At 42.8% G+C, this 21,982-nt stretch overlaps 1 protein-coding gene across 5 annotated transcripts in view; it reads left to right on the top strand.

Annotated features, from left to right (window-relative positions):
• Positions 1 to 21,982, top strand: part of DPP6 (dipeptidyl peptidase like 6) — a 1,079,206-nt gene that overhangs the window by 651,880 nt on the left and 405,344 nt on the right. For all 5 annotated transcript variants that reach the window (XM_036863614.1, XM_036863613.1, XM_036863617.1 and 2 more), the window contains exon 3: positions 6,682 to 6,780. In XM_036863614.1, the coding sequence (XP_036719509.1) occupies positions 6,682 to 6,780 (99 nt within the window). The remainder of the gene's footprint in view (positions 1 to 6,681; positions 6,781 to 21,982) is intronic.

The raw sequence follows: 21,982 nt of genomic DNA, 5'->3' as shown, positions 1-21,982 counted from the left end.
TCATCAGTCAGTGGACATTTAGGTTGTTTCCATGTCTCGGCTATTGTAAGGAGTGCAGCGATGAACATTGACGTGCATCTGTCTTTACAAATTAGAGTTTTATCTGGGTATATGTCCAGGAGTGGGATTGCTGGATCATATGGCAACCCTATTTTTAATGCAGTTCTTAACCCAACCATAGATACTTAGTTTCTTACATTTGGGCGTGGACTTTTCCAGAGAGATTTCTACAGAGAATTGTATTTTGCTGTGATTTGGAGTAAATCTCACTCTTTGTAAAGGGATAGAGTGCTCCCTTGACTGAGCGGCTGCTGCTTCCTGCCGTCTCTAGGATTTCTGTCTATGCATGAGATGTTTCCTGCTCAGTCCTGACCTAAGGATTCACGTGGTAGATGACCTGGACAGGTTAACTCAGGATTAGGTGAAAAATTCCCAAATTCATATCATGATTTGTAGGCATGTTACCTGGTTTAAATGTCGTTGTTCCTAAGCTGTTGGTAGTGAAGCGTAACTAAATTTATTCTTTCATTATGATAAGAATCTACCTACCAAGGAAATATGAGTAGTATCTATAGCAGACATTATTATTGACTGAACTTCTTTTATTTAAAAAAGAAAGAAAGAAAAAAGAAATCTAATTGGAAGTATTGGGCCCAGCCTCTAACCATATCTGACATACTGCACTCATTCAGCTCACATGCGGGCAGAGTGAAGGGAAATGTTTCCTGTGTTTTCACTGAGCTTTTTCCTTTTACTGCGCAGCTCTCTGTGTTAGGATAGTCGTCAGTGGAACAGGCTGCAGTGATTTGCTTTTCAGCAAATGCTTTATCATTGGAACTTGTGAATTAACAGTGCAAACACTGAAAAATGAAAAATTGATTTCCACGTGTTCTTCTGTAGGTGTTTGTATGGAAACATACAAATATTATCAACTTCTATAGAAATAACATGCAAGTTTCCCAGTGACTTATTCTAAATGTAAGAGGAGTTTTACTCTGAGTCTCAGGTTGGGGTCTGAGTCTCTGTGGAGCTACTTCTGACTCACCCACACTGTCCTTGTCCCCTTCGAGCTTTGAAAGCACTTAGTGCTTGACATCAGCCAAACCACTCACAGCAGGGTGACCACTTGCTACGTGCCAGCCATTATACTGAGAGTATGAGTTCCTTGTTAATCCGATTTGGTGGCTAACATTTTTATAATTAAGGAAACGTATGCCTTAAAATGTTTTTTTCCAACCTTTTCTTTATTTACAGAAAACTTTTATACCTGGAGAGCACAGTGTTTTATCAGGATCATCATTAACATTACCTGCATTTTGTGATTTTATTAGCATCCCAGTTGTGGAATAGGTTGTGAACAAGCCAGAGTCTGTGAATAATGTCAATATTTAAGTTCTGCAACTGTGGTTAATGTTAGCTTTACTGCCTTCCCGTGAATCTTTGGAGAAGCCACTCAGCCTCTCAGGAGCTCAGGTTTACTGTCCATAAAATGGCTTTCCTTCGTCCTCCTTCTTGTAGGATCGAGAGGTAATAGCTGTCAGAACCCTCCAAAGACTGCAACACATTTTAGAGTTGTCAGTTATTCCAATTTCTAACAAAAACAGAGTTTACAAGAGACTTCTGACTAATCTGGGTAGGTTTTCTCTGTTATCACATTGGGTTTGTCAGTAGCTAACCCCCTACTAGCAGTGATTGAAAACACCTGGGAAGATTATGCATCAGATTAACCTGCTTTAGGGTCAAGGGATTTGTTTCTAATATTAAAAATCCCTGGAGAAGAGGTTCCAAAATGTTGTCCAATAATTGTACTGTTTAACAACATAACTATTTAACAAGCATCAGGAATGGAAAGGAGCCTTGCATTATATACTGACCTACACAAAGAACAACTACATCACTACAGATTATAGCAGACCTTTGCATGCCGGTGAGCTAACCAAGATGCCAAGTTAATTACAAGTGCCATGTGGTTATCTAACTATAGGACTGAAGGAAACTTCACTTTTCAATCATCCCCAAATTTTCTTCAGGATAAAGTCCAAACTCTAAGAGCCACTGGCCACTTCTTATATCTCCATGTGTACGTTGATTTTCATTTAAAGATGACAGGTTGAGCATAGAAGTTTTTCCTTTTCATTTCAAGCGTTTAGAAATGAGAGAAGATATATAGTAAAAACATAGCTGCAGGCAAAAACCAGAAAGGGAGTTCTTCCTATACCTAGAATAGAAAAGTATCCTTAGAAGAAGGACCAAGTAAAAACCTACAGCAGCAAGCAAGGCCAAATCCCTGCCGCCCTAAAGGAACAGAGGCTGAAGTCAGGCCCAACAGGAGGGGATAGGATACTGGTGTCTATGGAGGCCAGAGGCTGGACAAGTGCCCCCTGCCTTAAAATGGCATTTATGTTCAGAGGTTCTTGAATCTCTGAAAGGGCTCCAGCCCAAATGGCCACACAGGCCTGGTGAGAGCCATTACCTGGACGGACCCTCTGACTGCCCAGGACATTCTTGTGACCACACCACCAGGAGTCTCTCATGACCCAGGACACTTGCAGGAGAGAACCTTACAACCAAGATCGAAGGACCCACAGAAACCATCCCCTAAAAGCAGCACACCAGCTTAACACATATAAGAACTTAACTCCAAAGAAATATAAATCAACTAGGGAAAACAGAAAATGACACTTTAGGGTTGTTTTTTTTTAATGATCGATGTGATAAGCTTGCAGTTGTAAAAGTCAATGATCTTGAGAAAGAGCTAATTAGGAACATTAGAAATTAAAATATGTTTAAAAATTTAAAACTCAGTAGTGAAATGAAAGAGTTAGACACACTAGAGAAAAAATAAAGTGGAAAATGGAGCTGAAGAAATCATGCAAGTAGATACAGTGGAAGACGGAGCTGAAGAAATCCTGCTGATTCATAAAGTGGAAGACGGAGCTGAAGAAATCATGCTGATTCATAAAGTGGAAGATGGAGCTGAAGAAATCATGCAGATGCTCCCAAAGACATAAAAATGCCAAAGACGTGAAAGAAAAAGCTAGGAGTGTGGAGGCTGGACCTAAAAGCTCCTGTGCAGGTCCAGTGGGGCCTGGAAAGATGGAGCAGTAATGTTGACTGAGACAGTTGCCAGTAATATTCCTGATCCAGAGAAAGTAGTTCTTAGACTGAAAATAGTACTGACTGGGAAGCAGGATGTTTAAAGAAGATCCACAAGCAGACATTGTCTAATGGAATTTCAGAATATCAGATATAATGAGAGAATCTACCTTCATCTCGAGACATTTTCAACTCACACTTTCTACTGCGCCAATGTCGACATGCTCACAGTTTCCTGAAAATACTGCATTCACCAATGCCTTGATGCCCTTGCAATCCTCCTAGCTTGAATGTTCTTCTTTTATCTCTTTTATCTTGGCTAGGGGGTTCTTTTCTCAAAGAATTCTTTCTGGAATTCCCCCTACTTTTTATTCTGCAGTCTCCTTAAATATTAGCACGCCAGGTCCTGATGCCCTCAGCCCTGTCACTGCTGCAGTGTGGTCATTTTTCAGCCTTGGTTCCATTGCTCTGTGAGATTCTTAAGGTCAGCTATAAGGTCTTTCATTTGTGATTCTTCAGGGCTCAGCCTGACTCCTGAACATGGCAGTCACTCGTGCTTGTCACCACCTCAAAGGGTTTTTGGAATGCATCAGGCTGTAAGTCAGTAACTCAGATAGCACTTGACCATGTGAGCAAGCCGTCAAGGTCCAGAGAGGCCAGCGGTGATGGTTTTGAGGCGGCAGAGCTGATTACTGACACAATCAAGTGTCTTGGCTTGGGCGGAGCACTTTGTATAGTGTATATCATAATGCTGCCGTCACAAGCTGTCCCTATTTAAGTCGTGTAAGATTTTCAAGTATGTTTTAAAAACAGAGGAAGTAATAGTTTTTTAAAAATAAAACAAATCTTTGGACTTCCCTGGTGGCGCAGTGGTTAAGAAGCCACGCTTCCAATGCAGGGGGCACGGGTTCGATCCCTGGTCGGGGACGTTCCGCGTGCCACGCGGCGCAGCCAAAAAAAAACAAAAATATTTTTTTTTGGATGAACTCCCAGACATTAGTGAAAAGAAAATTTTTCATAAAGTGAATAAATTGGCTTTTCATAGTTTACCCAAAGTTTGTTGAAATGACAGTCTTTCATTCTTTTTTTATTAGACATGTGGATAACCAAAATGCGGAGCTAGAATCATCCCTGAATAATGGTGTTTACTTAGATAAAATTTAGTTTTAATATGATTATTTTCTGACCATATACTTGAGTGTCTCTGAGATTTTTATTCTTTGTTCTTTTAAAATTTTATTTATTGTATTTTAATTGAAATATATTTGACATATAACATTGTGTAAGTTTAAGGTGTACAACATGTTGATTTGATACATTTATATATTACAATACGATTGCCTTTGTAGGGTTAGCTAGCACCCTCTATAAGGTCACATAATTATCTTTTTTTTCGGTAGGAATAATTGAGATCTAGTCTCTTAACAAGTTTGATGTTTATAATATAGTATTGTTGTCTATAATCACTGTACTGTGCACTTACTTATCGACTAGTTGCAAGTATACTTCTTTTTTTTTTCTTTTTGTTGTGATATTCACTTTATTGTTTAAATCTTATCTATCCTGATTTTTTTTTTAACATCTTTATTGGAGTGTAATTGCTTTACAATGGTGTGTTAGTTTCTGCTTTATAACAAGGTGAATCAGTTATACATATACATATGTACCCATATCTCTTCCCTCTTGCGTCTCCCTCCCTCCCACCCTCCCTATCCCACCCCTCTAGGTGGTCACAAAGCACCCAGCTGATCTCCCTGTGCTATGCGGCTGCTTCCCACTAGCTATCTATTTTACATTTGGTAGTGTATATATGTCCATGCCACTCTCTCACCCTGTCACATGTTACCCCTCCCCCTCCCCATATCCTCAAGTCCTTTCTCTAGCTTTTATTAGACCGTTGTCTAGTAATCTTTAAAATTTTCATTTATTGTCTGTCTTCCATACTGAAATGCATTGTTTGAAGCGGTGTGTCTTTTTTCGGGGCTGCTTCAATTGCAGATAGGAAGGTCCTAGAGGGAAGAACTTGGTTTGGCTTTAACATGTTTTGATCAGCCCCTGGGAGAGCTCCACATATAATCAGGTGTAACAAGAAGGCCACCTTGAACCTTATCATTCTGTAAATTTCAAAAGACTTTTACACACATTAATCCTATTTGATATGCAAGAAATCAGTCAGTGTGCAACGTTTCTGAGAATTTCAGTAATCTGTCACATCCAGGGAGGCCAAAAGAAAGAAACCATAGGAGATGTAACAAAATCTACATGCTAGAATCCTAGAAGAAGCTTTGGAGATTTCATTCAGAGATTCTATATTCTTATTTCATTATGTACTATAACAAAAATTCTTTTTGTTTTCCCAACCTGCCACAGATTTTGAAACAGAGTTGAAAGAGGCAAAGGGTACTGTTGAGGGCAAGCATTGTGACAGCCCAAGAAGTGAAGGTGGCTCAACAGCCACAAATTGAGGAGAGAAACAGACATAACCAAACATCAAAATGTAAAAACATACTGATCTGAAACCACCTCACGTAGGATGCACACAGACCTCCACACCTTAATTAGCACTGAGGATACCCCACACAGCAGCCCAACACAAAACGGAAGAAACAAGGACCTGAATCTTCAGGAAAAGTATCACAACAGCTGGCACCTTTTATTTAAGAGGACGGGATCATAAATAAACATTCTAGGTAAATGATGTACATCAGAAATGGTTAAGATAAAGAGTTTCTTACTATTATAAAGGAAGTGAAGGTGGTTTGGTGTCCTGTTCTGTGGGTTTAATCTGCTTAGTCTCACAGGTCAGATGCCCAGACAGCCCTTTGTCTTTTCAAAGTAGATGAATGGATTTTTGTGCCATTGGAGAGAACGTCTTCTGAGGCAGATCTAAAACCCCAGACACTTCAACCTCAGGAAGCAGGATAAAAGCTGCCAGGTTCCTAAAGTCTCCCCGCTGGGGCCCTTAGCTAAACATTGCCTCTAGGGATGGATGTTCAAATCTTATCCCAGGTGCTTACTCCCAAGCATGGTGATCCAGGTAAGGGAGGGCAAAATCTGGTAGCTTGCACACAGAATTTGGGGCGTGATTCTGTCTGAAGAACTAATCCCCAACCTAAAGGCAGCCAGGGACAAGTGAGGCACGTGGAGAATAAACACCTAAGGAATGTGTTAGTTGTCTTTGAATTTTCAGCATCCAACATGTTATCTGCAGTTGGCGTTATAAATGCTTAATGAATGACTGGTTACATAAAAAGTTGAGATCCTTCCCTTCTTGACTATTCCCGCCTTATTGCTCATCAGTCAGTTTTGAAACAACTATTTACCTTCGTATCTAAGAAGTACGATCATTCATGTTTTGCAGGCAGAGGGGGCGTAATGATGCCATTTTACTGAACCGTGATTCCCCTTACCATAGTTTTTGATAGCTTAGCTAAAAACAGAAAGCATGCTTTTGCTCAGCACTTATAGAAATTATGTATTACCGTATATACTATTTCTGAATGTCAATCAGAATGTTTTATAGTCCTCTTTTTTTTTTTTTACCAAAAAATAAAATTTTTGACCATTTGCCTCGTTCTTTTCTAGCGGAAGATAACAGTCTGTCTCAAAAGAAGAAGGTGACTGTGGAAGATCTCTTCAGTGAAGATTTCAAAATTCATGATCCCGAGGCTAAGTGGATAAGTGGTGAGTCCTGAGTCCTGAGTGCATGTGAGAAAGCACTTTCCCACTCTCTGCCACGTTTTGAGAGTTTGGGTTTCGTAGTTTGCCTTTCACCTTCTCTCTCTGGCTGTAGAAGCGGACCCTCAGAGCTCTTGCTGTGATCACCATCTTATTATCAGTCTAAGAAAATTTGTATCTGGTGAAATCAGGCTACTCCTTCATGAGAAATGGGTCCTCCGTGTCGCCTCCCTGAATCGTAATTTCTCAGATGGAGAGGTGAGCTGTTGCTAAGCAACAGGGCAGGGAGAGACACAGCTGAGCCTTCCTCCTTTCCCCATGTCCTTCATTCCCTTTTGTACTCCTCTTGCTTTCACTCCAACTAGATACAAGGGCCAAAGGGAACGAAAAGGTTTCTTCTAGAATGCTGTCTAACGAAAGACACAGCGGAGCCTCGTGCATAGATGCAGATAAATTAATTTTCCTCTTGAACTTTAATCTGGATGAAATCTTCTTTGGGCTGATTTTTTTAAACAATAAAGCAAAATAGAACTGGTAGCAAAAGGCAGTATGTTTATAATGCATGTTTTGGTTCAAAACAGTCTGTTTCCTGTAGTTGGGTCTGAAGTAAGTTTTAGAGTGCAGTCCTGGGAGGAAAGATGTAAATGACTGCTCCCCATCTTCTGCAGGCTTTGCTGCATCCCTCTTGTGTAGTCTGGTCCTAGAACCTCTGCTGCTATCTCCATGGATATTGTTTGCGTTTAGTCTTAGCCTCAGTGGGATGCACTTGAAAATTAATCCTCAGGTCAAAGAAGTAGCTGAATCTCAGAGGGAATGTATTTTATACGATGGAATTGGGGAGAAATGAGAGCAGTGTATTGTGAATGCCAATGGGGGGCACATGGAAATCCAAAACATAGACAGAGCCAAGGTCTTTGTTATTTGACTGAGGAAGTAATTTTACCTTTGGTTTTGAGGGGGACTTAGCATCTGCTTCCTGGTTGTATTTACCCATTGTGGAGGAAGGAGGTAAGCATGGATAGTGTGCTCTGGGCCTGATCTTGGGAATAAAAGATGATTACTCTCTTCTTAAGGAGCACAAAGTCATTCTGGAGACAAAACAGGGAGTGGCCAAAGGCAGTCGTGAAACAAAGTGCAGGAAGGATGTGATTTCCTCATTCTTCCTGAGAAGGAGTTTCAAAGATGGTGCATAAACTTGGTCCCAAAGGTATAGGGTTCAGAGCAGGTCAGAGGGGGCCCTGCAAAGACTCCATGAGGTGCTAAAATAATATAGGGAAATCTTTATATTAGGGTGCCCATGGTCTCAGACTTGGCCTAAACCAGCTAGCTTTCCCTGTGCAAAAAATTTAAAAAGTGTAAGCAGAGATCTGGAGGCCCAGGGACACCTAAGTTTCTGCAGGAACCCGTGTTGGTTACTGTTGAAAGGTGTTTGTATCTCATGAGCTAATTTATGCTGCAGATGCATAGAGCTGGTTCTGAGATGTGCTGGCTTTCTGGCCAGAGGAAGCCAGCCAAGATTTTGTTACATCCGCAAAGTTGGGCGTTAATACCAGCAGTTGAGAGGTGGCCTTGTGCCCAGCAGAAAATGCCCAGCCTCTCTGTTGTAGCAGGTTAAGTCTACTCATAAGACCACCTGTGGTTCAAATAAACATGACTTTGGTGTCCAGGAGCTTTCTTAAGTGGATTCTTCCTTTGTAAATGTAAGCACAGTGTGAAGTTTTATTGCAAATTAACCAGGTGGTCAGGTCTCCCCAGAGACCAGGCACTGTCAAGAATGTGAGGGACCATAACTGTTTTCCCCGTACCCTTTTAGCTGCCGCCCTCCAACTGTTCTTTCACTTATTCCTCTTCCTCATCAGTCCCTTTCTTCCTGCTCCCTGAAGAAAGTGGATGAAATAACTGTCGTGATTATCTGTGCCTTCATAATGGATTTTTACAAAAACCACAAAGAATTCATTCATTTTTTACATTACAAGTCTAAATGTGAAGATCCACAGAAAGACTACTATACATTCATAGGATTATCAAATGTTGTGGAGCTGAGATGAGCTTTAGAAATTATCAGAACATTAATTCATTCAATTAGTGATTATTGAGTGTCTACAATGTAGCAGGCAAATTGCCCATGGACCCCCAAAATGCAAGCATTTTTTTTTGCCTCTGGAACAGTTTCCCTGTGGCAGACTTGGAGTCACCACCCACCACCACCACCACCATCTACCACCATCATCACTACGGCAACCTCATTCTTCTCCTCTTCTTCCTCCTTTCTCCTCTGTCTGTGCCTCCTCTCCTTCTTCTTCCTTAACTGTCACTATCACCACCACCACCATCATCATCACTGTCACCACCACCATCATCATCAACATCACCACCATCATCATCACCACCACCATCATCATCACAATCACCATCATCACATCATCATCACCATCATCATCATCACCACCATCATCATCATCACATCATCATCACCACCATCATCACCATCACATCATCATCATCACATCATTATCACCACCACCATCATCATCATCACCATCATCACATCATCATCACCATCACCACTATCATCATCACATCATCATCACCATCACCACCGTCATCATCACCATCATCATCACCATCACCACCATCACCATCACCATCACCATCAACTACTGAGGGTTTCCCATATCTTAAGCTCTCTACTAAGTGCTTTGCACACATTAAATCATGTAATTCTCACAACTACCATTATTCACATTTTACGGATGAGGAAACTGAGCCAAGGGTGTTTAAATGACTTGATCAACATCACACAGTTAATAAGTAGCAAAATTCAGACTTGAACCTAGGTCTCTCTGGTTTCTGTAAACTGCTACATCATATAGAGTCGAAGCCCCCTGTCTCCAGCCAATTTCTCTCACAACCTCACTGGTTATATTGTGTGTTTTAAGCAAGGCTGTAGGTTGTAAGTATTTCAGAATTGCCATTCCTTAAATTTTCTATTGTAGTATCCCTTATTCTCATGGTGCCTATGTTGAACTAACAAAATACCCAAGTGATCAAGAAAAATGGGGTAATTCCCCACAGAGAAAGAGACTTGGCTTTTTTAGTGCACATTAACTACTAAAGTTAACAAATGTATCTTGGGTTTAATATTGGAGTTAATAGTCTAGAACTAATATGCTTTATTTATCAGGAGAAAATGGGTTGGGTTGGAGTTAAATTTCTCCTCACCCATTTTTATACTAGAGACAATTTTTTGATCTACCTTTTCTGAAAATGATTGGTGTAACAGTCTTCAAATTCTCTAACGTCCAAAAGCTCTTGTAGACTTCCCTCACATATTTGTTGCAACCCCTGGGTCAAGTCAGATGAGGTGTGTAGAGCAGTAGAACTGACAACATCTGAACTCCCTCGGAGCTCACTCTGAACTCCCTCCTACAAAGGAAGAGGCGTACACTTCCTGAAATTGCCCAGGGTGTAGTCTCGCCGCATATTTGCTTAGTTGAGTAAATTCTTCTGTCTTTTATAAGTGACCATATTGGACTTCTCAACCTTTTGGATCCTTTAATGTGCCGTGCTGGGATTCTGTGATATGAGGTAGCCGCTGTGATGAGGTCTTTTGGTTACTTCAGACACTTAAGTCCATTTATGTCCATGGACCAGTCTTCCTGGGCTGTCTTATCCCCTCTTTGCAACTCCTAGATGATGAATCATTTCAGACCTTCTCCTCTCTCCTTAATTTTCTCCAACCTTCTTCCCATCCTACTTCTCATCTAAAACTACCAGAAGAAAGCTTAAGAATACTCTCACCATCACATCTCCTTACCCACCACCATCTGCACCTGCCATGCGCTCTGCCCCTCCCCCAGCCTGTAACCACAGATGACCTGTCTGCGCTCCATCTACAAAACTCAGAGGTGAACTTGCTTCACTTACTTGAGGAATAATTGTAGCAAATGTCTCCTTTCTTCTCTAAATGTTCATTTTTTTATCTCTGTGTCAGATTATTCCCATCATCAGGCAGATATGCTCTTATTTGTCTCACCGAAAGAAACACACACACAAAGCTTAGCGTGACTCCACCTTCCCCACCGGGCACTGCCCAATTTCTTGTTCTCCTTTGCAGCTTGAAACAGTTGTCTCTCTGTGACATCTCAGGTTACTCTTCTCCAGTTCCTGCTAAGCCCACTCTATTTAGGCTTTCACCCCCAGCACTCCCTGACTCTCCTCTTGTCAAGGTCACCAATAACCTCCAGGTTGCTAAATTCCATGGTCACGTTTCAGACCTCATCTTAATCTAATGATCAGCAGCATTTGACACAATTGATTACTCCCTCTACCTGCACCAACTTTCTCACTTGACCTATAGGTCATCACATTCTCTTGGTTTTATTTCTGCCTCACGGGCAGCTCCTTCTCAGACGCCTGTGCTGGTTCTCGCTCTTCTCTCCGACTTTTGATGTTGGTGGGCCCGGGACTCAGTCTTCATCCTCACCTTTTGGTATCTACACTCATTCCCTCTGTGCTTTCATCTAGTCTCATGGCTCAAAATACTCACCTACCAGTGACTCCTAGCTTATTCTTCAGACCAGACCTCTCTCCTGAAGTTCTCAGATGTCTCATAGACATCACAACCCTAACTCTAGTATCGCCAAATCTGAGTTCTTGATCTACCTCCCCACCCAAAACAAACAAACAAACAAAACAAACCCACCTGCTCTAGGCACAGCCTCTTCCAGTTCAGCTGACGAGAAATTTGTTCCTCTGGCAGAACAGGCTGAAAGACTTGGAGTCATCGTTCACTTTGCTCTTTTTCTTTTCTTTTTTTTTTTTTTTTTTTAGATTATTTATTTATTTTTTTTTTAAACATCTTTATTGAAGTATAATTGCCTTACAATGGTGTGTTAGCTTCTGCTTTATAACAAAGTGAATCAGTTATACATATACAATATGTTCCCATTTCTCTTCCCTCTTGCATCTCCCTCCCTCCCACCCTCCCCATCCCACCCCTCTAGGTGGTCACAAAGCACCGAGCTGATCTCCCTGTGCTATGCGGCTGCTTCCCACTAGCTATCTATTTTACATTTGGTAGTGGATATATGTCCATGACACTCTCTTACCCTGTCACATCTCACCCCACCCCCTCCCCATATCCTCAAGTCCATTCTCTAGTAAGTCTGTGTCTTTATTCCCGTCTTGCCACTAGGTTCTTCATGGCCTTTTTTTTTTTTCCTTAGATTCCGTATATATGTGTTAGCATACTGTATTTGTTTTTCTCTTTCTGACTTACTTCACTCTGTATGACAGACTCTAACTCCATCCACCTCATTACAAATACCTCCATTTCATTTCTTTTTATGGCTGAGTAATATTCCATTGTATATATGTGCCACATCTTCTTTATCCATTCATCTGTCGATGGACATTTAGGTTGCTTCCATGTCCTGGCTATTGTAAATAGAGCTGCAATGAACATTTTGGTACATGACTCTTTTTGACCTATGGTTTTCTCAGGGTATATGCCCAGTAGTGGGATTGCTGGGTCGTATGGTAGTTCTATTTGTAGTTTTTTAAGGAACCTCCATACTGTTCTCCATAGTGGCTGTATCAATTTACATTCCCACCAACAGTGCAAGAGTGTTCCCTTTCCTCCACACCCTCTCCAGCATTTATTGTTTCTAGATTTTTTGATGATGGCCATTCTGACCGGTGTGAGATGATATCTCATTGTAGTTTTGATTTGCATTTCTCTAATGATTAATGATGTTGAGCATTCTTTCATGTGTCTGTAGGCCATCTGTATATCTTCTTTGGAGAAATGTCTGTTTAGGTCTTCTGCCCATTTTTGGATTGGGTTGTTCGTTTTTTTGTTATTGAGCTGCATGAGCTGCTTGTAAATCTTGGAGATTAATCCTTTGTCAGTTGCTTCATTTGCCAATATTTTCTCCCATTCTGATGGTTGTCTTTTGGTCTTGTTTATGGTTTCCTTTGCTGTGCAAAAGCTTTTAAGTTTCATTAGGTCCCATTTGTTTATTTGTGTTCTTATTTCCATTTCTCTGGGAGCTGGGTCAAAAAGAATCTTGCTGTGATGTATGTCATAGAGTGTTCTGCCTATGTTTTCCTCTAAGAGTTTGATAGTGTCTGCCCTTACACTTAGGTCTTTAATCCATTTGGAGTTTATTTTTGTGCATGGTGTCAGGGAGTGTTCTAATTTCATACTTTTACATGTACCTGTCCAATTTTCCCAGCACCACTTATTGAAGAGGCTGTCTTTTCTCCACTGTATATGCTTGCCTCCTTTATCAAAGATAAGGTGACCATATGTGTGTGGGTTTATCTCTGGGCTTTCTATCCTGTTCCATTGATCTATATTTCTGTTTTTGTGCCAGTACCAAACTGTCTTGATTACTGAAGCTTTGTAATATAGTCTGAAGTCAGGGAGCCTGATTCCCCCAGCTCCATTTTTCGTTCTCAAGATTGCTTTGGCTATTCGGGGTCTTTTGTGTTTCCATACAAATTGTGACATTTTTTGTTCTAGTTCTGTGAAAAATGCCAGTGGTAGTTTGATAGGGATTGCATTGAATCTGTAGATTGCTTTGGGTAGTAGAGTCATTTTCACAATGTTGATTCTTCCAATCCAGGAACATGGTATATCTCTCCATCTATTTGTATCATCTTTAATTTCTTTCATCAGTGTCTTATAATTTTCTGCATACAGGTCTTTTGTCTCCGTAGGTAGGTTTATGCCTAGATATTTTATTCTTTTTGTTGCAGTGGTAAACGGGAGTGTTTTCTTAATTTCACTTTCAGATTTTTCGTCATTAGTGTATAGAAATGCAAGCGATTTCTGTGCATTAATTTTGTATCCTGCTACTTTACCAAATTCATTGATTAGCTCTAGGAGTTTTCTGGTAGCATCTTTAGGATTCTCTATGTATAGTATCATGTCATCTGCAAATAGTGACAGCTTTACTTCTTCTTTTCCGATTTGGATTCCTTTTATTTCTTTGTCTTCTCTGATTGCTGTGGCTAACACTTCCAAAACTATGTTGAATAATAGTGGTGAGAGTGGGCAACCTTGTCTTGTTCCTGATCTTAGTGGAAATGGTTTCAGTTTTTCACCATTGAGGACAATGTTGGCTGTGGGTTTGTCATATATGGCCTTTATTATGTTCAGGAAAGTTCCCTCTATGCCTACTTTCTGCAGGGCTTTTATCATAAATGGGTGTTGAATTTTGTCGAAAGCTTTCTCTGCATCTATTGAGATGATCATATGGTTTTTCTCCTTCCATTTGTTAATATGGTGTATCACATTGATTGATTTGCGTATATTGAAGAATCCTTGCATTCCTGGGATAAACCCCACTTGATCATGGTGTATGATCCTTTTAATGTGCTGTTGGATTCTGTTTGCTAGTATTTTGTTGAGGATTTTTGCATGTATGTTCATCAGTGATATTGGCCTGTAGTTTTCTTTCTTTGTGACATCTTTGTCTGGTTTTGGTATCAGGGTGATGGTGGCCTCGTAGAATGAGTTGGGGAGTGTTCCTCCGTCTGCAATATTTTGGAAGAGTTTGAGAAGGGTAGGTGTTAGCTCTTCTCTAAATGTTTGATAGAATTCACCTGTGAAGCCATCTGGTCCTGGGCTTTTGTTTGTTGGAAGGTTTTTAATCACAGTTTCAATGTCAGTGCTTGTGATTGGTCTGTTCATATTTTCTGTTTCTTCGTGGTTCAGTCTCGGCAGTTTGTGCATTTCTAAGAATCTGTCCATTTCTTCCAGGTTGTCCATTTTATTGGCATAGAGTTGCTTGTAGTAATCTCTCATGATCTTTTGTATTTCTGCAGTGTCAGTGGTTACTTCTCCTTTTTCATTTCTAATTCTATTGATTTGAGTCTTCTCCCTTTTTCTCTTGATGAGTCTGGCTAATGGTTTATCAATTTTGTTTATCTTCTCAAAGAACCAGCTTTTAGTTTCATTGATTTTTGCTATTGTTTCCTTCATTTCTTTTTCATTTATTTCTGACCTGATCTTTATAATTTCTTTCCTTCTGCTAGCTTTGGGGTTTTTTTGTTCTTCTTTCTCTAATTGCTTTAGGTGCAAGGTTAGGTTGTTTATTCGAGATGTTTCCTGTTTCTTGAGGTAGGCTTGTATTGCTATAAACTTCCCTCTTAGCACTGCTTTTGCTGTGTCCCATAGGTTTTGGGTCGTCGTATCTCCATTGTCATTTGTTTCTAGGTATTTTTTGATTTCCCCTTTGATTTCTTCAGTGATCACTTCGTTATTAAGTAGTGTATTGTGTAGCCTCCATTGTGTTTGTATTTTTTACAGATCTTTTCCTGTAATTGATATCTAGTCTCATAGCGTTGTGGTCGGAAAAGATACTTGATACTATTTCAATTTTCTTAAATTTACCAAGGCTTGATTTGTGACCCAAGATATGATCTATCCTGGAGAATGTTCCATGAGCACTTGAGAAAAATGTGTATTCTGTTGTTTTTGGGTGGAATGTCCTATAAATATCAATTAAGTCCATCTTGTTTAATGTATCATTTAAAGCTTGTGTTTCCTTATTTATTTTCATTTTGGATGATCTGTCCATTGGTGAAAGTGGGGTGTTAAAGTCCCCTACTATGATTGTGTTGCTGTCGATTTCCCCTTTTATGGCTGTTAGTATTTGCCTTATGTATTGAGGTGCTCCTATGTTGGGTGCGTAAATATTTACAATTGTTATACCTTCCTCTTGGATCGATCCCTTGATCATTATATAGTGTCCTTCTTTGTCTCTTGTAATAGTCTTTATTTTAAAGTCTATTTTGTCTGATATGAGAATTGCTACTCCAGCTTTCTTCTGATTTCCATTTGCATGGAATATCTTTTTCCATCCCCTCACTTTCAGTCTGTATGTGTCCCTAGGTCTGAAGTGGGTCTCTTGTAGACAGCATATATATGGGTCTTGTTTTTGTATCCATTCAGCCAGCCTGTGTCTTTTGGTGGGAGCATTTAATCCATTTACATTCAAGGTAATTATCGATATGTATGTTCCTATTCCCATTTTCTTAAATGTTTTGGGTTTGTTATTGTAGGTGTTTTCCTTCTCTTGTGTTTCTTGCCTAGAGAAGTTCCTTTAGCATTTGTTGTAAACCTGGTTTGGTGGTGCTGAACTCTCTCAGCTTTTGCTTGTCTGTAAAGGTTTTAATTTCTCCATCACATCTGAATGAGATCCTTGCTGGGTAGAGTAATCTTGGTTGTAGGTTTTTCTCCTTCATCACTTTAAGTATATCCTGCCACTCCCTTCTGGCTTGCAGAGTTTCTGCTGAAAGATCAGATGTTAACCTTATGGGGATTCCCTTGTGTGTTATTTGTTTTTTTTCCCTTGCTGCCTTTAATATGTTTTCCTTATATTTAATTTTTGACAGTTTGATTAATATGTGTCTTGGCGTGTTTCTCCTTGGGTTTATCCTGTATGGGACTCTCTGTGCTTCCAGGGCTTGATTAACTATTTCCTTTCCCATATTAGGGAAGTTTTCAACTATAATCTCTTCAAATATTTTCTCAGTCCCTTTCTTTTTCTCTTCTTCTTCTGGGACCCCTATAATTCGAATGTTGGTGCGTTTAATATTGTCCCAGAGGTCTCTGAGACTGTCCTCAGTTCTTTTCATTCTTTTTTCTTTATCCTGCTCTGCAGTAGTTATTTCCACCATTTTATCTTCCAGGTCACTTATCCTTTCTTCTGCCTCAGTTATTCTGCTATTGATCCCATCTAGAGTATTTTTAATTTCATTTATTGTGTTTTTCATCATTGCTTGGTTCCTCTTTAGTTCTTCTACGTCCTTGTTAAATGTTTCTTGCATTTTGTCTATTCTGTTTCCAAGATTTTGGATCATCCTTACTATCATTATTCTGAATTCTTTTTCTAGTAGACTACCTATTTCCTCTTCATTTGTTAAGTCTGTTGTGTTTTGACCCTGCTCCTTCATCTGCTGTGTGTTTTTCTGTCGTCTCATTTTGCTTATCTTACTGTGTTTGGGGTCTCCTTTTCACAGGCTGCAGGTTCGTAGTTCCCGTTGTTTTTGGTATCTGTCCCCAGTGGCTAAGGTTGGTTCAGTGGGTTGTGTAGGCTTCCTGGTGGAGGGAACTAGTGCCTGAGCTCTGGTGGATGAGGCTGGATCTTGTCTTTCTGGTGGGCACGTCCACGTCTGGTGGTGTATTTTGGGGTGTCTGTGGCCTTATTATGATTTTAGGCAGCCTCTCTGCTAATGGATGGGGCTGTGTTCCTGTCTTGCTAATTGTTTGGCATAGGGTGTCCAGCACTGTAGCTTGCTGGTCGTTGAGTGAAGCTGGGTCTTGATGTTGAGATGGAGATCTCTGAGAGATTTTTGCCGTTTGGTGTTACATGGAGCTGGGAGGTCTCTTGTGGACCAGTGTCCTGAAGTTGGCTCTCCCACCTCCGAGGTACGGCCCTGATGCCTGGCTGAAGCACCAAGAGCCTTTCGTCCACACGGCTCAGAGTAAAAGGGAGAAAAAATAGAAAGAAAGAAAGAAAGAAAGAAAGAAAGAAAGAGGCTATAATATAGTGAAGTAAAATAAAGCTATTATAAAGCAAAGCTATACAGACAAAATCTCCCCCAGAAGCATATACATATACACTCACAAAAAAAAAGGAAAAGGGGAAAAATTAATATATCCTGCTCCCAAAGTCCACCTCTTGAGTTTGGGATGATTCGTTGTCTATTCAGGTATTCAACAGATGCAGGCACATCAAGTTGTTTGTGGAGTTTTAATCCGCTGCTTCTGAGGCTGCTGGGAGAGATTTCCCCTTCTCTTCTCTGTTTGCACAGCTCCTGGGGATCAGCTTTGGATTTGGACCCGCCTCTGCGTGTAGGTCACCTGAGGGCGTCTGTTCCCCGCCCAGACAGGACGGGGTTAAAGGAGCAGCTGCTTCGGGGGCTCTGGCTCACTCAGGCGGGGGGAGGGAGCGGTACAGAGGAGGCGGGGCGAGCCTGCGGCGTCAGAGGCGTCGTGACGTTGCACCAGCCCGAGGCGCGCCGTGCGTTCTCCCGGGGATGTTGTTCTTGGATCACGGGACGCTGGCAGTGGCGGGCTGCACGGGCTCCCGGGAGGGGCGGTGTGGAGAGTGACCTGCGCTCGCACACAGGCTTCTTGGTGGCGGCAGCAGCAGCCTTAGCGTCTCACGCCCGTCTCTGGGGTCCGTGCTGATAGTCGCGGCTCGTGCCCGTCTCTGGAGTTCGTTTAGGCGGCGCTCTGAATCCCCTCTCCTCGCGCACCAGGAAACAAAGAGGGAAGAAAAAGTCTCTTGCCTCTTCGGCAGCTGCAGACTTTTTCCCGGACTCCCTCCCGGCTAGCTGTGGTGCACTAACCCCTTCAGGCTGTGTTCACGCCGCCAACCCCAGTCCTCTCCCTGCGATCCGACCGAAGCCCGAGCCTCAGCTCCCAGCCCCGCCCGCCCCGGCGGCTGAGCAGACAAGCCTCTCGGGCTGGTGAGTGCTGGTCAGCGCCGAGCCTCCGTGCGGGAAGTGCGGGAATCTCTCCGCTTTGCCCTCCACACCCCTGTGGCTGCGCTCTCCTCCGTGGCTCCGAAGCTCTCCCCCTCCGCCACCCGCAGTCTCCGCCCGCGAAGGGGCTCCTAGTGTGTGGAAACCTTTCCTCCTTCACGGCTCCCTCCTACTGGTGCAGGTGCCGTCCCTATTCTTTTGTCTCTGTTATTTCTTTTTTCTTTTGCCCTACCCAAGTACGGGGGGAGTTTCTTGCCTTTTGGGAGGTCTGACGTTTTCTGCCAGCGTTCAGTGGGTGTTCTGTAGGAGCAGTTCCACGTGTAGATGTATTTCTACTGTATCTGTGGGAAGGAAGGTGATCTCCGCGTCTTACTCTTCCGCCATCTTCTCTCCTGCTCTTTTTCTTGTACTTCATATCTAATCCACCAAGAACTTCTGCCAGCTCTGCCTTCAGAATACTCAGAGCCCATCTTAGATTCAGTCAGACACTGCTGACTGCCATTGGCATATTTGTCAGCTGGTTCATCTAACGGATACAGGACTGGAGACAGGCGTGGCAGCAGACAGGACCAGGAGCCGTGCTCCTCAGTGGACCCTCAGGTAATGGCTCTGGTGCAAGCAGAAGGGGTCACTCACATGGGCGGAGTGTTTATGTTTCCACCTTTAGATGTCTGAAGTCCTCAGGCCTCTGTACACTCATTCAGTCCCATGACTCTAGTTACTGTCTATATGCCACTGAGTTTCAGTTCTGCAGCTCCAGCTCAAACGCTCTTCTGAGTGTGTTGTGTGTGTGTGTCTCACTGACTGATTTACATGTCCACCAGGATGTCTTGTGGACATTTCAAGTTCACGTGTCCAGGACTCATCTCCCTGCCCCCAGTCTCCTGTCACAGAACTTTCCCTGGCTTTCCACTGCTCTCAGGAGGGGTGTGCAGCCCCGGCCCTGGGCACCCTCTGTTTCTCAGACTCTCTGAGATCAGTCCCCTTACTTTTCCTGCCTTGTCCCTCATGTGTCCCCAGTTTTCTCTTGCTCTGGACCAACTTGAACTTCTTTGATGGCTTCTGAAATCCGTCTTCTTTTTCCCTCAGGCTGGTTCTCACAGGATGTTCTTTCTGCCCAGAACACCCCTCTTCTCTATTCCACTCTCATTCCTCCTCAGCACCACCCCTGCAGTTTATCGTTTTCCTTTGATCTCTCTCTAATTCTCACTCCCGCTGCCGGCTTTTCTCTGCTGCCTAGTTCTTCTAGATTCAGGCTCTGATGCATCCTGCACTTTACCTTTTGTTACACACATTAAATATAATTATTTACTCAACGCCTGTCTTTCCTTCCATGTAAACGCCACAAGAATAGGATTTGCCTCTGTTTATTTACCATGGTGTTCGCAGCACCTAGCAAAGTACCCGGTCTGTGGCCATCTGCTGGCGCTTCTTGAACATTTTCTCATTTGCTACTTAACCTAGTTTTGGAAGCTTCCCTGGCAGTCCAGTGGTTAGGACTCTGCACTTTCACTGCCAAAGGTCCGGGTTCAATCCCTGGCTGGGGAACTAAGATCCCACAAGCCACATGGCGCGCCCCTCTCCCGCCCGCAGAAAAAACACCAACCTACTTTTAAAGATAAGGAAACTTACGGACATGCTATTTTACACAGAATGGTGGGAAATGCTTTCTGATGAAGTTGATCTAAGCAGAGACCTGAATGTGAGGAGCGTGCAGATAAGCTCTCTGGGGGAGGGCGCTCCAGGCCGCCTGGAGTAGCAGCCCCAGAGGCCCTGGGGCAGGAGCCCGCGTGGACCCTCCGTGGACAGTGTCCAGCCAGAGAGAGCGCCGTCGGTGAGCGCAGAGGGGAAGGTGGGAGCAGCTCAGGCAGGTTCTTGGGAGAGGAGGGTAGCCAGTGAGGAAGGGATAGCGTTTAGAGAAACAGGAGTTGAGTTGGAACTGAAGGTTTTAGAGTAGTGGAATGGCACAGTGAGCGCTTAGGCTTAACTGTCGTATCAAATATTTTATTATATCTGAATTACGTATTTACTATAGTAAGTTAGAAAAGAGATGAAGGCTATTTTAAAGGATGAAAATAAATCCCCTGTAATTCCGTCAACTAGAAATCACCACCATTCCATTTTCATATTTATCCTTTTAGATAACATAATATGTGGGACAACGCTAACTATATTTATTACACGGGGAAAAGTTTATAACACATATCATAAACATATTTCTTTGATCATTTTAATGTCTTCAGAGGCTCTCAGTACGTAAATGTGTCTTAATTTGGTCAGTCTTCAGAGACTGAAAGTTTTGGCTGTGAGTGGAAACAAAGTGACAGATGTGACAAGGCACCATGAACAACGGAAAATGAATAGGGTGTGCTGGCTGCGTAGAAGGGGGGGGGTGGGAAGACGTGCGGCAAGGATGCCGCGGAGATGGTAGCCTGGTGAACCAGGACCACCGCTCCAGTGATGTGAGTCAGCTTCTGTGATTAGATACAGAGTTCAGAGCAGAGGGTGATGAAAGGTCACCCAGTGGAACGTTCTTTAAGTATTGAGAACTGGGCGTGACGCTCGGCGAGGGGTGGGAGCCACTTGGAGACGTGGAAAGCGTGCATCACTGAGGAGCTGCTTACACTTGGGGGGGGCGGGGAGTGGGCTGAGGAGGTGGCCTCAGAGAAGACCTGGGAGAGGACGATGCAGGAGAGCTAGTGCTCGGCTGACTTTGTGATAGCAGGCGGAGGACACGGCAATGAGAAGTGGCCCCTCGGCGGCTGCAAACCCCTACCTGCGCCAGGAGCACGTTTTCTGCAAGTCTCTTGTACAATCTAACCCATGTTTGGGGTTTGTTTCCCCTAATGAGACTAGTTTATACGGCAACTACCCTCTTACTAACCCTGTTTCAGACTATAATGGGGGGAAGGCGAATTCCAGAAAGAGGGCGTGATATTTGTATATAAACGGCTTTTTGCTTTCCCTTCATCGCACTTGCCAACAACAGAAAAATGGTCTCCTCTGTATCTATGGCATCAGTCATTCTGCACAGGTGGTCTGATGCCGCAGCACCTGGGGAGACTCCTGGGCAACACACGTTCTCAAGAAGTGTATTTGCTTTTGCAGATTCTCTCTTGGGAAGTCAGCCTGGACTGAAATTTGGCAACGGGCTGATGAGCCCCATGCCCTGTGCTCTGGGCAAGGCGAGGCCACCTGCCCCTTTCCGGGACCCGCTTTCCCCTGCCCAGTATCTTCAGGAGGCAGGCAGGCCCGGGGCCGGCTAGCAGGATCTGCTCCCGGGGCTGGATTAGCTAGTCTGCAAGCTCCAGGCAAGGCCTGGCCTCCCAGCCTGCTCTCTCCTCAGCTTCAGTGGAGCGTGGTGAAAGCCCACGGTGGCCTCTGGCTCCAGAACCTCTCAACTCTGTCTGCTGATTCTCACTTCCATTAATCCAGGCGCCTGTGAGCAAAGAGCCCTCTCTGTCTCTCGGACGCTATGTGAGAGATACTGTAAAATTGGAGAAAATTGCTTCCTTTGAATGTAGGAAAATAACAGCTGGCTGGTTGATCCTGGAAAAGTGTATGTTTTAGAAGGTAAAATTGGAGATAGTGCACAGGGCTCAAAGCAGCTTGATTTCCATATTTGCTTTCTCTTCTTCTAGGTTGTTATTCTGAAAAACCAGATAGATTTTTTTTTCCCTAAAGCTCAGGGGGTTAGATGGAG

Source organism: Balaenoptera musculus, chromosome 9 (assembly GCF_009873245.2).
Source record: "Balaenoptera musculus isolate JJ_BM4_2016_0621 chromosome 9, mBalMus1.pri.v3, whole genome shotgun sequence".
Lineage (NCBI taxonomy): Eukaryota > Metazoa > Chordata > Mammalia > Artiodactyla > Balaenopteridae > Balaenoptera > Balaenoptera musculus.
The sequence above is the reverse complement of the archived record's forward strand: the minus strand, read 5'-3'. Positions and strand labels throughout refer to the sequence as shown.